This window comes from Melitaea cinxia, chromosome 11, assembly GCF_905220565.1.
Source record: "Melitaea cinxia chromosome 11, ilMelCinx1.1, whole genome shotgun sequence".
NCBI classification, from domain to species: domain Eukaryota; kingdom Metazoa; phylum Arthropoda; class Insecta; order Lepidoptera; family Nymphalidae; genus Melitaea; species Melitaea cinxia.
This window is the reverse complement of record NC_059404.1, coordinates 8,532,488-8,555,362: the sequence shown is the minus strand read 5'-3', so window position 1 is coordinate 8,555,362 and position 22,875 is coordinate 8,532,488. Positions and strand designations below refer to the sequence as shown.

The 22,875-nt window shown below is 32.5% G+C and overlaps 2 protein-coding genes across 2 annotated transcripts in view; one reads left to right on the top strand and one right to left on the bottom strand.

Moving 5' to 3' along the window:
• The window catches only part of LOC123658051 (protein lap4-like), an 82,947-nt gene that overhangs the window by 33,562 nt on the left and 26,510 nt on the right, over positions 1-22,875 (bottom strand). The window contains exons 6-14 of the mRNA XM_045593534.1: positions 22,560-22,805; positions 21,851-22,020; positions 20,134-20,223; positions 19,659-19,765; positions 17,882-18,052; positions 16,153-16,326; positions 14,571-14,687; positions 12,446-12,592; positions 8,548-8,614 (exon numbers count right to left, since the gene is read on the bottom strand). Coding sequence (XP_045449490.1) covers positions 8,548-8,614; positions 12,446-12,592; positions 14,571-14,687; positions 16,153-16,326; positions 17,882-18,052; positions 19,659-19,765; positions 20,134-20,223; positions 21,851-22,020; positions 22,560-22,805 — 1,289 coding nt within the window. The remainder of the gene's footprint in view (positions 1-8,547; positions 8,615-12,445; positions 12,593-14,570; positions 14,688-16,152; positions 16,327-17,881; positions 18,053-19,658; positions 19,766-20,133; positions 20,224-21,850; positions 22,021-22,559; positions 22,806-22,875) is intronic.
• On the top strand, positions 3,724-5,023 carry LOC123657887 (myb/SANT-like DNA-binding domain-containing protein 3). Its single transcript, XM_045593378.1, has 3 exons — positions 3,724-3,966; positions 4,306-4,504; positions 4,605-5,023. Exons 1-3 carry the CDS (start codon positions 3,781-3,783, stop codon positions 4,997-4,999), a joined length of 780 nt encoding a protein of 259 aa, XP_045449334.1. The 5' UTR covers positions 3,724-3,780; the 3' UTR covers positions 5,000-5,023.

Sequence of the window (22,875 nt, the reverse complement as noted above, 5' to 3'; positions counted from 1 at the left end):
CAAACCATTTTACAATTTCAATTTTAAATAAAAACTATTTATTTGTGTTACAGTAAATACAACTGAATAAATTTAAATACATAGGTTGAAATACCGATCTCTCCGACTCCGATCCGACTTTAATTTACAGAATTAAAAAGTTTGAGTAAACAATCGATTTACGTTTAATTCTTACTGTTTTAATGACGATGATTTACGTTTATAACTCTCCGTTTAAATGTGGATTAGTTATTTTGTACATCAATTACAACTCTTAAAAGCGTGCTTTACGATGTGCATATTTGTAACCAGTTCAATACGAATTAGATTGCATGTTACGGTATTATTTATATAGGTACTAATCTATACAAATAAATAAAATTGGAGTGTTTGTTTGTAATATTACAATAACCGCTTTGTACTAAATGCATATGGATGTATACACGGTACATATGCTGAATGACATTTTTTTCAAATTTTTGTCTGTTACGGCTAATCTCTGAAACGGCTGAACCGATTTTGACGGTACTTTCACTGGCAGATAACTGATGTAAAAAGAAATAACTTAGGCTACTTTTATTTTAAAAATTTATTAATTTTATAACTCTGCTAACTAAACAATAACTTTTTTGTTAAATTCCACGCGGACGAAGTCGCGAGCAGAACTAGTTAGCATTTATTTTATAATATATATATATATATATATATGTATATATATATATATATATATATATATATATATATATGTATATATATTATAAATAAAATACCTCACTTAAATATTAAAATATTTCTTTATTTACTGCATTAGCTTAAAATTCCTATTAAGAATGTAAACGAGGTAGTTGATGACCTTCGAAAACCGGTATCTAATAAAAAAGTGCAATAAGTTGACTCTAGCTAAAATGTAAATAAAAATGTCGTCCGTAGGATTTTAATAAACTGGAATCAATAATAATGTATTTAGGGGTAAAAATAAAGATAACATTTTGACAATTTTTTAAGACGATTACACATTAAAATAAACACGTATATGACAATGAAGACAGGAAGGAAATTACCAGCAAAATAAATAAATGCCGAACTTGACCTCAAGAAGACGTGCACAGAACAGGCCTTACTTGCTTTGAAGGTGAATTCCATAATCGAGCACATGATACCGCGAACTACTGACTTTGTAACGGCCATTGCGGCGCAAAATCTTAGTAAAGTTTCTTTATCCACCGTGAAGAGGATATGTCTACGTGAGTATGTAATGGAGAAGCTTATACAGTACTGTGAACGAATGAGTTCCCACCTGACGCCCGTGCGGTTCATTAGAGCGCACCAATAAACTCAGGGAAAGCTGATGCTATTGTTGTCCTTCCCTCGGGAGGGTTGGCACATATCTCGTCCTACATACGCACATACGCATAAATATTACCGACGAACATACGAGAAAGAATTTTATAACGTTACATTTCATAAAATACTATTACAAAATGGTCTAACACTGCACCACTTTTCACGGCGCTAGGTTAACATTTTTTTAAAAATAACTTCAACTACTCTAACTCCAATTTACATGAGCTTTTAGCACAGTCAAGTAAATTATAAATCACAAGTAAATTAAGTACATCAATTGTTAGTTTAGTTGATTACTATAAAATAGAAAATAGTCCTTCCACCTTTACTAAGATATGTTAGACAACAGCTATTCTCCATGGGCTACGCAATCATTAGAGCAGCAGTAACAATGCCTCATCAACGAAGATTAAACTATCGAGATGTTAAGATATACTAGATAAGATATGCTTATTAAACGAATACTGTCATAAAATGAGAAAATAAATAAAATTACTTAAACGTTGTATCGATTAAAGTCTGATTTGAATTCCTATGTAAATAACATACGATGTCATACATGATCGATCGCAGATTATTCAAATTCGATGTATTCGATGACTACGATAGCTAACATAACTGAAAGTAGAAATTTATTGAATATAACTTATATATTACAGGTTGAAGTCGATAGTTTCTATTCAAAGCAGCTTTCTAAGGCAAATTTCTCTCTAAAGTAAATGCCAGATAACTTCAGCATTTGCAACATCCCTACCAGTATTTACCATAATTTAAATTTACATATTATATTTCAATTCTGGTAAATACCGGTAAAACAAATTTATTCAATAGATAAAACAATTATTTAGCATATTTATCGAATCTTGTTACTTTCGAAAAGAACAACTGAAAGCGATAAATATTTTTTTACTTAATCTTATATACTAATTGTGCTTGATTTAAGTAATTCGTAAGAAATAACACAACGTACCATAATCATATACGGTTGGTTGATTGTCGCTAATACGCACTCGTCTTTCTGGCAGCGTATAATAAATAGGATTCTGAATATTTTTTTGACGGCTATATTGCGCAGTCCGCGGTAGAGTGCCATATATCTGATTTGGTGAGTCGACATAGACTGGCTGATAGTCATACGCTGACACCGGATATTGGGGCGCATTTTGTCGTACACTATTTGGATCTACATACGGGTACGCCTGTGAATTCGTTCCATAACGGTTACTTTGCTGGTTCTGGTTAAGAGCAGGAAGACTTTGCGCCGGATATCCGTACTGAACAGGTTGTCTTCTATACTTGTCTAATATTTCAAATGCCCTGTGTTGTGGAGCTCCGTAGCGGTCGGTGGCAAATATTTCACTCACAGGCAGATTGGAACTGCTATTACTCAAATTACTGCGGTTACTTCTCGTACTACTCCGGAGGTTGTTCCGGCTCAGCGGACCATCACCACGTACACTTAACTTTAATTCTAGTCTTTTGTCTTTCATAGTGTCCCTTTTCGCTGATTACGATTCATCCAATCAAAGAGATGTCACTAAACTGAACTGTTTTGTTCATATTAAGAATCTACGGGTACTTTTTAGAAATCCGTTAATGAATCTAATATAATTAAATCACTTTATTATCTTCGAATACGTTCACAACGAAAGTATAATACGGGTATATCATTATTATCATGTAAGATGACTAATGACTGTTGTTACATAGCAAATGACCACAAGCCTGAGAACAAGCTCAACGTTGTCAGACTTAATTGAGGTTAAAAGTTTGTTCGAAACATCGACTGGCTCTCAAACAAAAGCACTGTCAAAGAGCTTAGCGGGTGGGACAGCTTTACAATAAGCAAGAGACTGAAGAATGTACTAAAGTCAATTGACGAGACATGACGACGTTCACGGGTCTGACTTTTCTCTTAATTGGTTTTCAAGTAAATTTTCTAATAACACTAACCCTCGTATCTATAATCGAGTCATTACTAGTTTCTAAGTAATTACTTAATTAAGCAATTACTTGAGAAAACTCTGAATGAGCTAAGAAACATATTTTATAGTCAAGTACTCTTCATTACTAACTTGAGAAAAGTAATAAGTAATACTTTCGACTTAAGGTTATGTTCAATTTGGCAACAATGCTGTCTTACGTTCCGTATTTAATTTCAATTGTAAAATATATGTTAATTATGAACTAAAAACTGCACACAACACACACATAACATTACAAATGATAATCATTTATTTTTAATGATTTTAGTACATTTTTTAATTTATCAGATGCTAGAAAATAAAAAAAATCAAGTTTCTTTCATTACAAGTTTGTGTGAAATGAAACGCTCATGAGTGTCAGTCGTGTCCAATGAACATTGGTTTATTGTAATTCATTAAAATTGTTGGTTGTTTGTTGTATTGAATTTGATTATTACTTGTTCAGTAAAAATTAGTACTTTGTCCTAAGAAAATGAGTGATATTGAGAGGAAAAAACCTTTCTCGTCACTAGAAAAGGATTTATTTTTAAATATCATTCAAAAATATGATGAGATATTGTCGTGCAAAAAAACTAACGCAGTCAGTGCTCTTAAAAAGAAGAATTGCTGGGAGAATATAAGGAATGAATTTAATTCATCTCCAATCGTCACTCAAAAAGTAAGTACCACCTTATGATTGTAATTTATAATAACATTTATACAAGCTCTTTTTACATTGCTAAAATACCACGGCTCTTATTAAAGTAATCGTCGATCCCGGCTTCTGCCATTTCTGTAGTTTTTCCAATATCATAGGTAATAGTAACATTAGTCTGGCTGCTCTGGTTTCCTTTAATTTATAAATACAATACTTATCCATAGTATATTACATTTAAGGTTATATATGAGATCAATTCTTTTCACCTTTTCATTAGCTAAAACAGTAATCCATAGTTTAATTTATTAATTTGTTTACATTATATGTCCTTAATAACTAATATTGTGTTTTTTATTACAGGCAGCCACGAAACAACTTCTTAAGCTGTGGTATAATATGAAAGCCAAGGCTAGAGAAGCTAAAACCAAAGAAAACGTAAGGTTCATGACTGGTGGAGGCCCATTAGTGGATGATATGAATCCCATAGATGCAAAAGTCATGGATATTGATAAGAATATTTTGACGAATGTACAAGTGGATGTGGACAGTGACATAAATGGTATTTATAGTTATACATTTATAATTATTGCTTTAACATAGATTGTGTTAAAATATATTGTGATTGAAATTAAATTAATCTTATTTAATTCTATTAATAGGTTCATTGGTGAAACTTGGGGATGAAAACGATGAGGCATGGAGCAAGAACACCAATTGTTATGCGGACATTCCCGATTTACCTGATAAAACAATAGAAATGACCTTAAAAGAAAGTACATCTACACCGAGTACATCTACACAGTGCATATCAGAGGAAAATTTAAAAAAACATAGTGAACTCTTCACAATGAAAACCCCATTGAAAAAAAGTAGTTTTGGGGAGAAATATATAAATAAAATTGATTTATTAAAAATAAAATTATTAGAAGAGCAATTACAACACCAGCAAGAAATGCACAAAGAAGATTTAAAAATAAAAATAATGGAAAGGGAACATAAGGAAAAAATTTGGGCTATAGAATTAAAAATTAAAGAGAGACAATTGTTAGAATAAGGCTTTAATAAAAAATTAAGTACACAATGGTTTTTCTCTTGTTGTAATTACTAAACAGTTCTATTTTAAGTTTTTTTTTTTTTTTATGTGAAATCTCGTGTAATAATATTAGCCCGAAGAACCATGCCATCGCTTGTTCCAAGGGTAGTTGCTGTGCTAGATATCGTCTCTATGTTTGTTTGCATTTCTAAATCATCAATGGGGTCATTTGTTTCTATAGCTATATTATGCAAGACCGCACAAGCTATTATAATGTTAGCCGTGTTTCTTAGTTTTGTAGCCATACCTCTTTGTAAACATGGAAACCTCCGCTTCCATACCCCAAATAATCGCTCGATTGTGTTTCGAGTCTTGATTTGCGCCTTGTTGTATCTTTCTTCAGCTGGACTTGAAGGATTAGATATTGGAGTAAGTAAATGTCTTGTGCATGAGTAACCTGCATCGGCAACTAACGTACCTTGAATTTCATTATTCTGTAATTTGACATTTAACATGGAATTTCGAAAAATGCGACTATCATGAGTGCTTCCAGCCCAACGTACGACTATATCAAATATTTGCAAATATGGGCCTCCTACAACTTGAACATTCAAAGAAAAGTAACCTTTTCTATTGCGGTATTGTTCGGTGTGTTCTATTCCTCGGGGTTTGGATATCTTTATATGGGTGCAATCCAATGCTCCAATAATATTCTTCAGTCCACCATATCTTCCTATACGTCCGATAGATTCAAAGTCATCCTGCACTCTTTTTAACTCTCTTTCTGACCTTGGAAATTTGATGAATCTATGCATTTGATGAGCTAATGAGCGACTTACTTTTTGTACAATATTGCAAACTGTTGATTGGGATATATGTATGAGGTCTCCACTTACGGTTTGGAAGTTACCTGTAGCATAAAACCTTAATGCTGTAAGGAGTTGACATTCTGGGGAGATAGGAAGACCTCTTTGTGTTTCATAGCGAATGTTATCGATAATCATTGGTAATATTACATTCATAACGACATTTTTTCCAAAACGAAATCTCTTCTTAAAATCTGATTCTGTATACTCATGAAGGGGGTCTCTATCGCGAAAATAAATTTTGTATACTCGAGGTTCAATTACACGAATACTATTTTCGACATCTTCCAATGGATCAGCAGTTACATTATCCAAACTTGCAAATAAAGTATCTATTTGTTCCATTATGATACGAATTCTGTTTTATTTTCCACAACACAACGTAAATAATACCACAGACCGAGAGACAGTTAATGAAATAACCTAAAAATGTACTAAAATTGCATTGGCTGAGCACTGTACGTTACTTAAGTAGTGAAATTGACGACTATTACTTGGCCAAGTATTCTTACTTTTGACAGTTCTTACTTCATTCAAATTCTTGTTTATAGTATAAAAACGACTACTTAAGTAACGACTTTTACTCAAGTAATTACTTTGACTCGACCATAGATACAAGGGTAACACAAGAGTCATGCGGTCGAAGTAAAAGATTCCTGGTCACTACAGGAACGAGTCTCGAGCGAATCGTTATTATTGGTGCCGATAAGATAACGTCAGTTCAATAACATGTGTTATACAGGTTTGACATATCTACATTCGTGACGAATAATTGTTACAACTTCAAATATATACATCATTTTATGTGCGAGTAAAAATTTCATTGATTTTACGATTGTATTGCAGACATATAACATGCACTACGTACCTACCTACTAAATTGTTTATTATTTTTATTCAATTTATCATTACATAGTATAAAACAAAGTAGCTTACCGCTGTCTGTATGCTTAGATCTTTAAAACTACGCAACGGACTTTGATGCAGTTTTCTTTAGTAAATAGGGTGATTATAGAGGAAGGCTAGTAGAGGAAAACTGATAGTTTTTGCAACCGTGCGAAGCCGGGGCGCGTCGCTATTATAATATAAGTCGATAAAAGAATTATCGACTGATGTGATTATGCTATCTGAAGCGGGTGTGGTAAATGCTGAGGTTTAAGTACATTAAATTATATACTTACTGCTATTTTTTTCTATATGTATTAATCAATCTTAACAAAAATACAAAGTTTATATGTCGACTTAAAATATATTACATAAAACGTATTCCAATATATAAGAAACAATCATGACATTGTATTGTCAATATTACTCTGTAAATACAGTAATGAATATATTCGCTTAGAAATTATACGTCTGCAACACAGCGAAAGTACGTCGCTTGATCAATTACAGCGAGTAAGCCGACAATTGAAAAGTGAAGTAAATCACGACTTTCGTGTAAGAGTATAATAACAACATGTATCGATAAATAGTACGAGCCAGTCACATGACATATTTACAAAGATATTAATGTAACAATACCGAGACTTGACCTTCAGATCAGACAGAGCCTGAGTTAGTGCGATGTTTTCGAACGAACAGAGGTTCATATAACGCGCGCTACAACCTCGGACAAAAAAAAATACCAATTGATCGCAGGAAGTCGTATGATTCACTAATATCACTATTCTTTTATTTCAATATCGCTTAATCTTGTTCGATAGTAATTAAAAACAGGAAAAATAACACGTTAACATATAATTAAATTATACTTTTCTAGCGTTCACTGAGAAACACTTGATCACTTTTGACAATCATGTTTATAAACGTTCGATAAATTTATATACAACAAAATAAAAGTACAACGAGATCGCGCGACGAAATCACAATCAATATTGAATAGATATACTAAATTTTCTATTGCATAGTTTACACGACGCGTCACGCTACGTACGTATGTCAATTAGCACGATCTTATGAATCGGAATTCGGATTTTCAGAATAAACGCAGCACAGGTGATCGGAATACTGCGCGTGCGCTACGGAATGGCACGTCGAGTGCTAGATAAGCTGATAACGTTGCGATACCGACTATACGACCATAGCAAACATTGCGTACTAAATTCATTGTTAACTTATTTCGGAACAAAAAATAATAATGACATAGATTCCGTACTTTGTTAATATTAAAGCTTTGAAAAGTCTTCTTAACCAGTTTTAGTGATAAAGTATCATTTTATCATTTAAAAGTTTAAACGATGACTGAAATAACTTTTAATTTGGTATTAAAGCATTATTATATATATTTTTAAATATTAAAATACATAAACAGTTACCGAGCCTTAGTTGGTTTAAAAATTAAATTCAGTGAGATTTCGAGCAACGAACTTGCGAGTGACGGGTTTGAAGCGATGCTCGTGATCATTACGGGCGAATGTGGTCACGATCGCGTGAAACAATCTCGCAACTGCTATCTCAGAAACATCGTGCACTATGTCCCCATACCCCGCAATCCCATTACACTCGCATTGTTTAAATATCCCTCAGCTTGTGTAAAACGATAATGTATTAATATATACTCGTACAGTACATAAGCAAAGTATTTCATTTCCGCTACACTGTGCTCTCTCAACCGTTAATGTATCCGTCTTAGCGAGTAGCGAGTTAAGTAAATAACATACGTTTTTATAATCGAATAAATAGTAAATCAGAGATACTTACCGTCGGGGATATCTTCCAAAATGTCGTCGTCTGTTTTAAGTTCGGGTTGTTCTCGTTTTTTGATTGCCTGTAAAAAATTATTTCATTAAGAATTTTCTCAACGTTTATTATTAATTACGTTTATAATTTATTTTGTTAACGCTAACACAACATCAAAGCGTGTTATCAATACAAAAACATGGTATGCAGACATAAACGAAAGGTACCAAAGTTTAAAATACACGAATTAGAAGTTGCACTATCATAGTATTACAAAAACACAAGCGAGACAAGCCAAATAAAGTGCAGCCATATCTAAATTGAAATCTTGCTCTGAATATCTCTCTCACGAACGTATCTCACCCGGGCGATCCATCCACCCGCTGTTTTCAAGCACCTCATTTTATCGAGTATTGACGTATACGGCTAAACGGTACTAAGAAGTTGCTAATTTTATTTAATTGTCGCTCAAATCGGGGAAAGTTCACTTCACTCATCGTTTATTCCAAGTAAATGTAGCATTTCTAGCAGACGTGCGGTGCCAGAGAGTCATTTCTGCAAACTTCTCGGAGGGTCTACTACGAATGATGTGGTCGAGGGCCCGCGCGCATCAGCCCGTAACAGCCGCAGTATTCTAACAATTACCCACGGTTGAGTCGTGCCCACAGAAACGGACCGATTCGCCGGCAAATTTATTGTTTATTAACTCATTCCGGGTCTTAACCTACTTTTATTTGAAAGAAAATTTTAGACGCTATTTTTAACGAGAGAAGTAAGATATGCCCTTTGCATCAAATATTAGATTGCTTCGAGAGCAAAATCCTGACTAAGTGTTAATAGGAATAGCGTTACTTCAAAATGCACTTCTAACAAAGGTCTCACGAATCCATTGTCTTCTCTTTTTCTTCGCGAATAAGAAATTCTAACGTGACCGCACGTCCGCTTGCACTCTGTAGCACGATGGTATATACATAACTAAACAAACAAAATGCGAGCATTTAGATAAAAACGCATATACGCACTACTTCACGAGCGACATTTTCACCATAAAATTAGCTACAATTATAGAAGTTAGATAGTATCCATATGATAGGCCTATCTCCTATAATAAAATAGAAAATGTAATCACAAACGGTTATTAAAACTGTGTATAAAATGTAAATACTGCTTTTTTTTAAAATATAAGACGTTAGTAACTACTATCCGAAAACAAATGCCAAACAAAAGCATAAAAAAATTCTGCTAATTGCTCTTAAATTGTTTAAAAAAATGAGAATCACATGCTACTAAAACCAACAATAAAACATTAAAGTTCTCAGAGATCACACGAACAATCATGCGCTTTATAGTCACGGTTTAATGTAACGGTATACTGTAAGCGAAAGTAATGGGTTTATTTATACCTTATATATAATTAGTTTTACTTTCCTGATTTTATATTGTAATGGACTTATATTTCTTATTACCGAAATTCTTGTTTCTCGTTCTTTTTATTATACAAGAAATGTTGTTAAAGGTAAATAGGCAGTGTGCTACGTACATAATGTATACATGATAAAGATAATTGAAATACGATTACGTTGCACTTTCTTAATTCGTTCGGTAATAATAAATACAAGCTTTCTTTTAATAAAAACAAAAACGCGATACGCGTTTGATATATTTCTAGATATCAAAATATTTTTGTTCACACGTTTAAAATGTTAAGCATTGCAAATTTTTAGGATCATTTTGATACTATGTTGCAGTTTAGAATAAAGCATAAGTACCTACAGGAATTAAAATAATACCATCAACATTAAACGAATGAAATGGTTCATGCAAAATATCATATCATTTAAAAACAAAATTTATACACACAATACTACATCGCAACATTTATTAGATTAAAGTCTTAATAAATACTTTCCACATATAAAAATTAAATTATATATTATATTCTTTTGGTTTGTCATGCAAGTTTTAAAATTAAACAATGATGAGAACAAGACTTTGATAATAAAAGAAAACTTGTGATATTGAAATATTTTTCGGGAAAGTTGTCAGATTAATCTACTTTCAAGCCCTTCATATTTAGTGTTTTTAATTCGTTAATTTTTATCAAAAGAACAGTTCATAGACAATCTCAAACAGGGCAAATACTTAAGATAAACAGTTTCCAGTGATAGATCAGCATATTTAAAAAAAATGCATTAATTAAAAGAGAGAAATAAAAATATATATTGTTTTTTAACTAAACGATTAATTTAATTTAACAGTTATTAATCAGCCTCATAACTGTAATAATTTTATGGTATTATTTAAAGAAGATAAGTAGTTAGTAAACAAGAAATACTATCACACATTAGGTACAGATAACAGTTTCTATTTATATATTTTCAGATTTTTATCGGCCGATTAGTTTTAATATAAACTTTATAGTCTGTATTTTGTTTAATCTATTACGCGGACTCAAAAAGTCGGTTAAGTTCGTTCGACAACGAATAGAACAGTAAGATTAATAGGACGTAAATCGTAATTAATTTACCGATCGACCGATAAAGCAGTCTTGAATAGAGTGAAACAACAAAGCAAAGTATTCATAGCTCACTTCAATAGATTTTGTACAGTTCATTTGAATACTTTTATTTTCGCTTTATAAGATATACAAAAAGGGATCTACATTTCCAAATCAATTTTGTGCATTTCTTAGATTATTTTTTTCTATTCTTGTGTTATTTCCTTGTTAAACACTTATATAACGAACAAAAAAAAAATGCAAATTGCTGCATTTAAGCTATAAAATGATAATAATACCCTTTCTTTAAAAAACTGTTTAGTATCAAACTAATGAGATGCTGAGAAACACATAATGAGAAAACTGCTGTAAAAAGTAAGGTCCAAGAGAGAGTTCAATAATTACGTTTCAGCCATATTGAACTTTGTCCTCCAGTTTGGATGATACAAAGTCATATCCGAGCATTATTCGACGGTAATACTCACAGGTGTTCTCGTTACAAGTTATCGAGAATTGCGCTTGGATTTCAGACAAATTCTATTGAAATGCACCGAAACCAAAGAGATTGAGGAAGCAACTGAACTAAGCACAGGCAATGTTAAGGCGCACTGCAAAACGATCAAACCGTTGGGCAAACTTTAACGCATTTGATTGTTTTAATTAAACATGATTTTAATGTGTAAGCTGACGCTTATCAAAAAAGATCTAAATTGAAGTACGATATTTAAAAACTTACAATTTTGAATGAATAGTTTGACGTATACATATATTGTCAAACAATATTTCAGAAGGAGTAAGAGATGAGAACGGTGTTGATCTAATATGTTCAATCTTCGGTTTGATCAAGCAAGTCCGCCACACGACTCAGATCGTTCAGTAACGTAAGGGGTCGTTCATTAATCACGTGATGTTTCTAGCAACTTTTTAACCCCCTATTCCCCCTTGGTGATATATGGTGAGGTTTAAGACTACCCCCTCCCCCCTACCATAATTCACATGTGTGTTTTGTGAATAATATTCACAAATTTTCAGAATATTATCTTTAAATACAGATATAATCAGACTGATATATTATTTGATACAAATTCCTAGACAGATAATATGATTGCAGTGTGTTCGCTGGTTCTTTGGTTTGGAAATGACGCGTTCAGAGAAAAACAAATAGGTGATTTTTTACAAAAAATGAAAAATGGACGACCCTTAACAGCTGTTTTTAATAACCTCATCATATCTAGTTTTGCCTACCAGTGATAGATATTTGACACAATTTTCATGGATTTTACGTCAAACTTCTACCTCTAGTAAGCTAATTCAGAGATAGAGTATTAAAACAGGTCATAAGACGTTTCCATTATCCCCCCCCCCCCTCGAGCCCCACGTGATTTCCGGACGACCCCTAAGACGTGTGGTGTGTGTGAGCACCTGCGCAATGAGATCGCGCGCGCGGGCCGCGTCGATCGGCGTGACGCGCTTGTTCTTGAGGTGGTGCGGCGTGTCGCGGCGGTGCAGGCGGCCGCCGGCGCGCGCGCCGCACTCGCGCACCCCCGACCACGCCACGCGCCGCTCGCGCTACCCACACCCGCACAACGTCACACGAGTCGATATACGACATATACGTATAGCGGATCCACCAAATCTTTGTTATTGAGGAGTTTGCGAACTTTGTTACTGTACTGTTTTTTTTTTTTTGTTCTTCTTTTTAATGTGCAAATATTTATTTATTATATTTGGCCGACCACGTCACGCGCCGCCCGCGCTGTCCTCCGCTCGGTATCACTCGAGCCATATACGGACAGCGGGTACGACCGTTTTTTTATTATTAAGGAGTTTGCGAACTCTCTACTTACTCGTAATTACTTTTTTGTGGCTTCCAAATATCATTCTTATTATAATTTTTGAAGTGAAACTTCTTTAGGCGCATGAGGATAAAATTTTACAGATGAAACTTAATAATAATAATATTAGCGTCACGAAGATGTACAACTTTTTGACGAAAAACAACCACCTAGCGTGTACTAGATAGTATTACATTGTAAACTAACTAGATGGCGCTGGAACGGAAATCTAAAGCTTTAGATTTGTATAAATATGAACGAGACTTAAAAATTAGTTATCCAAAGACGTTTCACTTCTGACATGTGTACTTTGTACACACGCAATTTTTTAGAGTCAATAAGCGAAGAGTGCAAATAAAAACTTATTACTCCATTGTCTGTCCGTATGTCTATTTGGCTTAGGGCTTGTTGTTGTTGTTAGGGTATGTGCATTTTTGTTATCCATTATGGAATCCACATTTCGAGTTCTAGTTACAAGAATAGCAATTAGCAATAGCACAAGGGATTAAATTTACACGATAACTCGATTAGTACCGCTTCTGTATGTAATAAGATAAATATTTGAAAAAGTTACTAAAAACAAAAAGAAACAATTTTATGAGTTTTGATTATTTTATTTATACAACTAGGTCGACAAACAAAAATGATAGTAAGCGGTTACCGTATGCCGACCCTACTCCCGACCCTCCCCAGGAGCTCTGGCCACCTTACTCGGAGCAGGAAATCCGCACTACTTAAAAGCAGTGTTATTTAGCTGTGATCTTCATAAGGCATAAAAATGAAAATGTGTAAGATTGGGGTTGAAGCAATTATATTTATTTCTGTCTTTCACATCAAATGTAAAAAATGAAGCCATATTAGTTTTTCAAATAATAACATTGTCATATTTACTTTAGAAGTCATATATTAAAATCAAAAATAGGTATTAAAGAACGTGGTGTTTCATAAGTTCGCATTTACATATCTTATTAGTATAATTATTCCTTACAGTTCGCAAGTTCCTTATTACAGTAACTTTACTAATCCAATAAGATGTTTTGGTCTATTTTTCCGCTACACATTCATATATCGATTCTATGACATCGACCCCAATTACTTTCTGTTTACGTATTTACTTTTGTCTCTGAAGGCATTTATAAATAGTGATAAACGAATCTCAATTGAAATAAATATACTATAGAAGACTTGGCTAGACCCGAGAAATAACAGCAGTATATGCAATAAGCGACATAAGTAAACAAAAAACAGATAAGTAATAGTATTTTGTTAATTATATCCATTCCATTTCCCAGTTAGTACATTTTATAAGCGTATCTCCATTTCCATATTTTACTGTTTTAATAATTTTACTTCTGTTACCAAAATTAAATATTCAGTGCTAGGTTAAATAAAAAAAAATTTGAACGTATCAATACAAAAGCGAGACAATTACCATTAACAAGAGGACAACAATATTTCCAGGGCACAATTAAAAAAAAAAAAACCTTTATGAATAAAACCTTCGACAACTAAAAATCGTTGGACATTTAAAATTAAATAAATTATTACTTGCAATTCAACTTAAAAAAAAAAGAAATTAACAGTTCAATGACTCTGAGCAAAACACGTTTTAAACTCATATTTACGTACTTTATAATTCCAAATATTGTATATCATTTATCTTAAATACCTATAAACAAAAATATTAATTATACAATACAAGTTAAACCTACCTCAAGTTCCTCAGAGTCATCGTCTTCGTTTTCGGGCTCCGACGACTCTTTGTCTTGAAGCGTTTGAGTGTCACTCTCTTCATCTTTATCTTCGTTTAACACTTGCTGTGGCACCGGCTGGTCGTATAATAAATATACATTAAATCCATTTTAACCGACTTAAAACAAGAAGGAGGTTCTCAATTCGATTGTATTTTGTGTTTTACCTTATAATTTTTACTGGATGTGCCGATTTTGATAATTCTTTTTTAAATCAAATCGGGTGCTTATCGCGTGGTCCCATTTAAATTTAATCTGCCAAGTAGTTTTTGAGTTAACCCGAAATTATTAACGTATTTAATTTACTGTTTTCGACTACCCACGTCGTATTACTTGTCGATGTTAATTTAAGTCGTTTTTTTTTTTTTGAGACAACTCACAGTGAGTAAAAGATTTCCGCAAATGTTGTATCTTTAGTAAGATAATAAAGCTGAAGAGTTTGTTTGGTTGAACGCGCTCACATAGTCTAAGACCCCAAGTAAGGTCAAACTCTTACTTATCGGATGAAAATTGTATTTTATTTAATAAACAATATTTCTGAACATGTTACAATAATACGCGAAATCACTATTTTGCTCTGCGAATTTGAAATGAATATGAGATGAGAAATAATTAATTATGAGCTACCTGTCCCTCTCTGTATAGAAAATAGTAACTTTAGTTACTTCTTTAATCTTTTTTAACTCAGTAAACATAATATAAACTAAATTTTTAATGTCCGCTAAGTTAGAATATTTCATGTGAACCTAGTTTTGCGGCAGATACTTATAATATTCGGCGCTGGAAACTATGTTAACGAGATAAACTATAAACTAACATCTACGCTTTAGTACACGAGATAACCTAATTTGTAATTTAGCGCTCATTTGTGTAATAACAGAGGATATTTATAAATCATATTATTAACTACTGCTATATAGGCCTTGTGACATTTTTAAAATAGATCATATCATGTAGTTTTGAATATGGGATAATCATTCTGAGATTAAGGCATTCAAATATAACTCTTAAGTTTTGACGTGACAACGTCTTATAAATTGGTTTGCCGGGTGACACTTCAAGAAACTGCGTTACGCTCCGCTCACGTTATGCGCTCACAATGAGAGCGAGTGAGAGGCACGCGGGCATGGTTAGCCCGCCTAAGAGCGAGAGAGACAGACATAAAAAGTGAATGAAATTCAGTGCGAGATTCTTTGTATAAATTAATGTTTTAAATATAATTCTTTGTATAAATAAATGTTTTAAATTGTTACTATTATTTCATCCTTCTTCCTACTATACGAATGAATATTCACATTAAAATTATTTTACCACTCAAAGTCGTTGTCACGTAAAACTTTCGCCCGTATACCGACTTTACAGGCAACCAATTTTTTTTTACAATATAAATATGCCTATACTATATTTTAACAACTCTTGAGTTACAGCAGTCGAAAATGTTTTTAAACTCAACACAACTTTCAGCTTATTACCTTATCTAAAATACCTTTAATTTGTTGCGTATTGTACACTATTATTACTTGCACTTATTAAAAATGTTTACTTCTATCACTTCTACAGCCTGAACGGGCTCGGGAGGTGACTTGACCAGTCCATTGGTCGTCGGCGGTTCGTTAACCTTCTCTTGAGGTTGCTGTTCGGGCGTCCTTGAAAACAATTTCACAGCCTTCGCCTTCAAATCCTTAGGATGTGGCGTGTTCTGACGAACGAACGGTGTCTGAAAAATAAATAATAATTAACGTTTTGTTCTTAAATATTCAAATGGATTTCTAAGGAGAAAAGAAATATAAAAACGTCGCGGTGACTTGAGAATTGCATGCACATGCTATAATGAGTTTTTTTATTGCAGAAAATCTTCACTCTATCAAAAAAAAAAATTAACTTAAAAGCAAAAATTAATGCTTTAAAATATACATAACGACATTATATTTGAGTAAAGCCACATAATTTCCAAACGCAACTTCACCTCAATCGTAACTAGTGCATCATTAAAAAAAAGTAAATAAAACAAGCATATTCAGACATGAACTTCGCTGACATTCTAGAAAAAAAACACCATAGCAATGATTTTGTGTAATATACATATATTATATAAAATGTAATGTACTATACTGGATAATGATCGAAATAATACATTTACGTATCGATAAGATTCATTATTGCATGACTAAAATGAAGTTTTTATTTCCACATATTTTTGGTAATATACACAAGGTCCTAAACATGACAACAATTAAAAACTCCAATTGCTATTTAACCTATTAAACTCGTCAAGCTAATAAGACTACGCGACGTGAATCACAGGATATGATATCACACGCTACTTCACCTCTGCGGCAAAACGACGCGCCTCACGGAATCCAGAGTGATCCATCATAAGTGCAGTGCAAATAGTGCTACGTGTTCTAGATAACTTGAATATAACTGAATCTATAAAAATTATGAGTGTCAGTAACGGAGCTAAACAAGTGCATTTCGTGTTTTTTAATTATGTATAAAATTTATATAGTGTAGTAAGTAATATGCAGCATGCGGTCTTATTAAATGTGCTATATATGAAGTATATAAAATTGTAATAATGATACTGAGTTAATTTTTATAGTGGCTTCAGAAATAATAGGTACATGTTTAATTGATAAAAAAACTATAAAATATCTTAAAATAAAGGTAATGCGTAACTAATGTTATCTAAATAATGCGATTTTATCTCGATATAGTGTACTACTCGCAGCGACATAACAACTAAACCTTTATAAAACAAAGGACTAACAAGGCTTAGTGGAGGCAGCAAATGGAGCGTAACTAGAGTGCAATCACTGAATCTTTGTCAATTATAACATTACCATTAACGAAGTGTAAAATATAATACAATTTCAGATGTCATTTAATAAATTAAGTTGTAGTTTATGTGGATTTTCAATCCGTAAAAAAATATATTGACATTTATTTTTTTTAACACCGTTTTATGGTTTTGAACAATTCCGTTCACTTGACCGTTTCACACCATGACGATGCTATGCACGTAGGCACATCGCAAAAAAACGCAACGACACTAGTATTATGTCCAATAGAACGTATCAACGTACACAAAATTCTCATCGCGAATCCGTTGCCGGTCATGATCGGTCAACGCGGTCAGTGACAGAATGTAGTGGTAGTGGTATTTCTATAAAGTCATACCATTTTTTTTACGGTCACGTTATGTCACGAATTGGAACGATAGGGGTCGTTAGAAGGATGCATGTGATTGCACTCAGTAGTGACGAGTGTACCTCAGTGAGGTTAGTAATAGAGGAGGAGAGTCTCTGCAGTGACGTCCTCCGCTGCGTGGTAACTAGCTTGCGAACTACGTCTAACGGCCGCCTCAGCCCTAGCATAGTTTGTGCGCTGAAGAACGAATCGGACGGAGTCGTCTCCTCACTTTCCTCATGTAACGACGAGACCTTAAATACAAACACTACATTGTCCCATGTAATTCGGCAGGCGGAGGCGTCGAGGCAAAAATAGTCAAGAGCCACTATTTGTAATATGTCCCGGTGTCCCCGACCTTTCCACGGTTGCATGACAAACTAAATTAAAAATACGTTACAAACTTGTTTTTGTTTTTCAGAAGTTTCTTCAGGAATAACAATTTTAACCAAAGTTTAAAGGTGTCGTCTAATTTTGGTAATTTAGGGGAACCCTGGTTGGCACCCGTTCTACAACCATTTCTACCCATCCTTGAAATTTCAACCTTTTTTTAATATTTTACTCAACGATGACATTTTTTTTTATTTATTTTTTTTTATTTTAGCCTGAAGACTAAACATTTTTTGTAGGTGGGATAGCTCTTACAATATCTCGAGTACACTACAGGATATATAAATCTATAGTATCAGGAAATATAATCTATAAGTTCATCCAGGAAATATAATTTAGCAAAAAATGCGTGTAATGTTTTTGTTCCAGATGCTGTTTGTAGGCGTGTATCGTAGGCGCTGACATCAGCTGTCTAATTTTTAAAATCGTCTTGAAATATAAGCATAGTTTTCGTATTGTGTTTCATTTACCCATTGCCTGTTTCATTACGAATTACTATTTATAGAAGTACATTAAAGACAAAAAATAATAATAATAAACAAAAATAATTATAGTTAAATATATAAAAGCAGAGAATAGAAATAAGAGTTTATTTATAAAACGATGTAAAAAGATTAGACGGTATTAATTAAATATTTATTAATTTATTTTAATTTACTTGGAATTTTTTGATATATTGAATATAAGACATTTGAGAGTTATAACTAAGTAGAGTCTACCGTTTTTATCTTGATTTAATGCTGAGATAGCGTAAAATATATTTTGGCCCAGATAACATTACTGAGTGAACATAACGTTATAAAATTCAACAGCAACAATAATTAGTTCTTATATTTCTTTATTATATAATGGGTGATAAGAATATTAAATAAACCAAATAACAATATTAAGAACATAATTTTAAACAAATATGTTTTTTTTTTCCAAAAATTCATAAATAAAAATTAAAGTATATCCGTATTTTCAAAATAACTTAATAATTAGAATTTAGAATAAAATATATAATATCATATTAAATTAAGCCCACACCAGTGTATTAAATGATGTGAATTAATGATATAGCATGCAGTAAAAATAAAACATAAACCAATAGAAATGGCATATTTATTAAAAACATAATAATAAAAATAAATAAAAATAATCATTTTATTACAAACATAGTCTGTTTGTTACCCGCAATATACAATTATACCTTGCATTTAATTAGTGTTGCATATGTACAATACCAGTAGTATTATAATTCTGATTAAAACGTTATTCTAATGCCACTAATATTGAACTCAAAGCTAAATACGCTCTTTGTCTAGAAAACAAAGTATATACATTGTCTCTAACCCAGTACCTCGCTTTTATACATCGATTTCTAGTTTTAATATTAATATCGTGGCAATAATTTCGTCCGTAGAACTTTCTGGAAGCATTTCTATAAACTTTTCTTTTACATAGAAAGAGACAACAGCATAGGCTCACCTCTTTCGCTTCGGGGACGTCTTCAGTAAATTTGACGGATATTGTTCTAGACGCTTCTTTCTCTTCCCAGTCGTCGTCCGAATCCTGATCTCTTGATAATGTTGATTCTGTTGGAAATTTGTTAAATCGTGATAAAATAACGTGTATATTGGGTGTATGATATGTATAGAAAACAACGAGACAACATTGCGTAGCGCTGACACAACACATAGAAAATAATTTAAATACTTTTCATTAAATCCTGCCAATTCGTCCCGGGTATTGAACTACTTATTTCATTTTTATATAAAATTATTGTGTTATAGTAAAAAAAAAATAATAATAAATAAAGAATATTTAGTTCTATACAAACCCTTAGATTATGGAAAGAAAAAGTGTATTTATAAAATGGTATGACTGTAAAAAAATCAACGTGTTCTTATCTAATAAAGTAGATAATATAGGTATAAATACCAAAGGCTCTAAACAAACTTACCTCGTATTCTATCAAGCTCTTGTGACTGTGAATTAAATCTGTGTTCCCTGAACCACGTGCCACTGCCGACCTCTGATGTATGTTCCAACTCTATTTGCGTTGTGGCAAGTGGCAAAAGTGACATTTAGTATTTACACGGCAAAAACAAAACAAACGCAGATCTATGACTATTTACCATTTATATCTTTAAAATAGCTTTTTCGTTACATACAATTGTATGTTACATTATTATTGATGTACTATTTATAAAAAGTTTGCACAAAGTTTTTCTAAGTGTGATAATTTAAGTTTTATTAATTTGTATCTGTAAATTCTCATGTAACTGTGCCTTACTGAGGTAGGGCACAGCAGGAATTTCCTGCTCAAAATATGGAGCAGACCGACTGGGGTAGTACCTCGACCTTACAGAAGATCACAGCTAAATAATACTGTTTTCAAGCAGTATTGTGTTCCTGTTGGTGAGTAAGGCGACCAGAGCTCCTGGGGGGGTTGGGGATTGGGTCGGCAACGCACTTGCGATGCTTCTGGTGTTGCAGGTGTCTATAAGCTACGGTAATCGCTTACCATCAGGTGAGCCGTACGCTTGTTTGCCGACCTAGTGGCATAAAAAAACGTAAGTGAATTGTATTCTTTTGAGAAATAAATGATCTTTAAGTTATGGCTCTTTTATGGGGCTAATAATATTTTAAACAAAGCATTTTTTTTTTTAATTTTAGATTACTTTAATGATGTAAATAGTCATAGATGCCTTGCACAATTAAATAAAAAGCACAAAAGAAGCAAAATGCGAAGGACATCAAACAGTCACGTTTCAAGGTCATGTGCATCCGAGTAAGACATTCAGCAAACATACAAAACGATACATTTGTAATGTTTTGTTTTCTATGTTAATTGTTCGTAAAGATACCGTGTCGAGACAGATTAAAAAAAATGTTGACAGTGCAAATAATAACTTAAAAGAACAGAGTTATTTCGAGGAAATATAAACAAATATTTCGTAAACATCATTTGAACGAATAATTTAGTAAATATACATTTAGTACATTACATTAGTTACATACTTTACAAATATAAAATATTTTAACATTACATAATATGTACCAATAGTCATAAAAACTCCATTCTTTTAAATACAATAGTAAAAGCTAAAAATTCACTAAAAGCATAATCATATGCGTATGATGATGTTTTTAAAATCTCAAGTTCATTTTACTAAATAAAGTGTTTAAATATTTAACTTCAAATACCATTAATCTTAAAGAAGAAGAAGTATTTAACTTCATGATGTGCGATGCTACATGTGCATTAAGCATGTAACTGCGATAACTGTGCATGTGACCTGATTTATAAATAATTGATTTAACATAAAACTACATATCATTATTTTTTTATTTAATATAAATCTATCAATATAAATCTGTTTTTAAACAACAAATCCCATTATTGTAGATTGTACTAGCATAACGAAGCGATAAGATCACGTCTTCCTTAAACAAAACCTTCCGCGAGAATGTCAAAAAATAAAGATGTTATATTTACAAGAACATGCACACAGAGCCACGCGCATTGGCGTGTTAAAGTGTATATTTAAAAAGCTAAGAAATTAAAAAATAGTAAACCATTATATAAACACCATCATAACACCTTGATTATAAATAGCACCGAAAGCAAAACCTTTTTTGGTACTCCTTATCTTTTTTGTATGATCCGTATGTACCTGGCTGTTGTGTGTAACTGAGCTGAGGCAGTAGGAAGCAAGTAAGTACATTTTCTCCCGTTGTTTCATCCCTATCAGTTTGGAAGGTCAGAAGAGGTTGTGCTTGGTTTTCTGACAACCATACTGCTTTCAGTTCCAAATTTACTAATGTGTACGGTAAATACTGTAATCTAAAAATTTCAAAACGATTATTATAATTATTATCAGCTTCTAGATGTTTGTGATAAATGATATACATTTAATCTTAGGATTTTTTAATGGCTTATAGGAAATATATGGATAGCAAAATTTTGTGATTTAATGCGAAATAATGTAATGAAACTTTTTTATATACTTAAAATCAATGTATATACGCCAAATTTCGTAACGGTTAAAGCCAATCCCTAATATGTGAATGTAAGTTTGTTTTTTAAGCTTTCACGCAAAAACTTCTAACCGATCATCATGAAACTTTGTACACATATTTTTGGAGGTATTAGAAGTAACATAGAATACTCTTTATTTAAAAAAATTCAATGCGAGCGAAGCCGCGAGTCAAATCTAGTATCCTATATATAATTAAAACAGCCATAAATTTTACCAGCACAACAAAATATTTTTAGCTCGCTGTTTTAATTACTAGGACCTAAGTATTATTTTTTTGACATTGTAACAAAGGTATATTAAGTTAGTTTTATATTTCAAGCATATCCAATAAAAATAAATATACCTGTTCCCACTGACATCCAGAACATGAAGTGATTTGCAGTTCCCGAGTTCGTTCGGTAGTTTCGTTAACTTGTTGTCACGCAAACTCAACACTCCCAATAGCGTCATATTGCCAATCTCCAGAGGAATTTCACCTAATGAATTTCTGTCGACGTTCAATACGGTCAACTCTTTGAGATTTCCAATGGACTTTGGTAGTTCCATTAAGAAATTCTCTGTTAGAATAAGCTCTTGAAGATTTGTACAACTGAAAAACAATTACAATGATTAATTTGTATCAATTACAAGAATAATAATAAATTAAAATGAGAGATAAT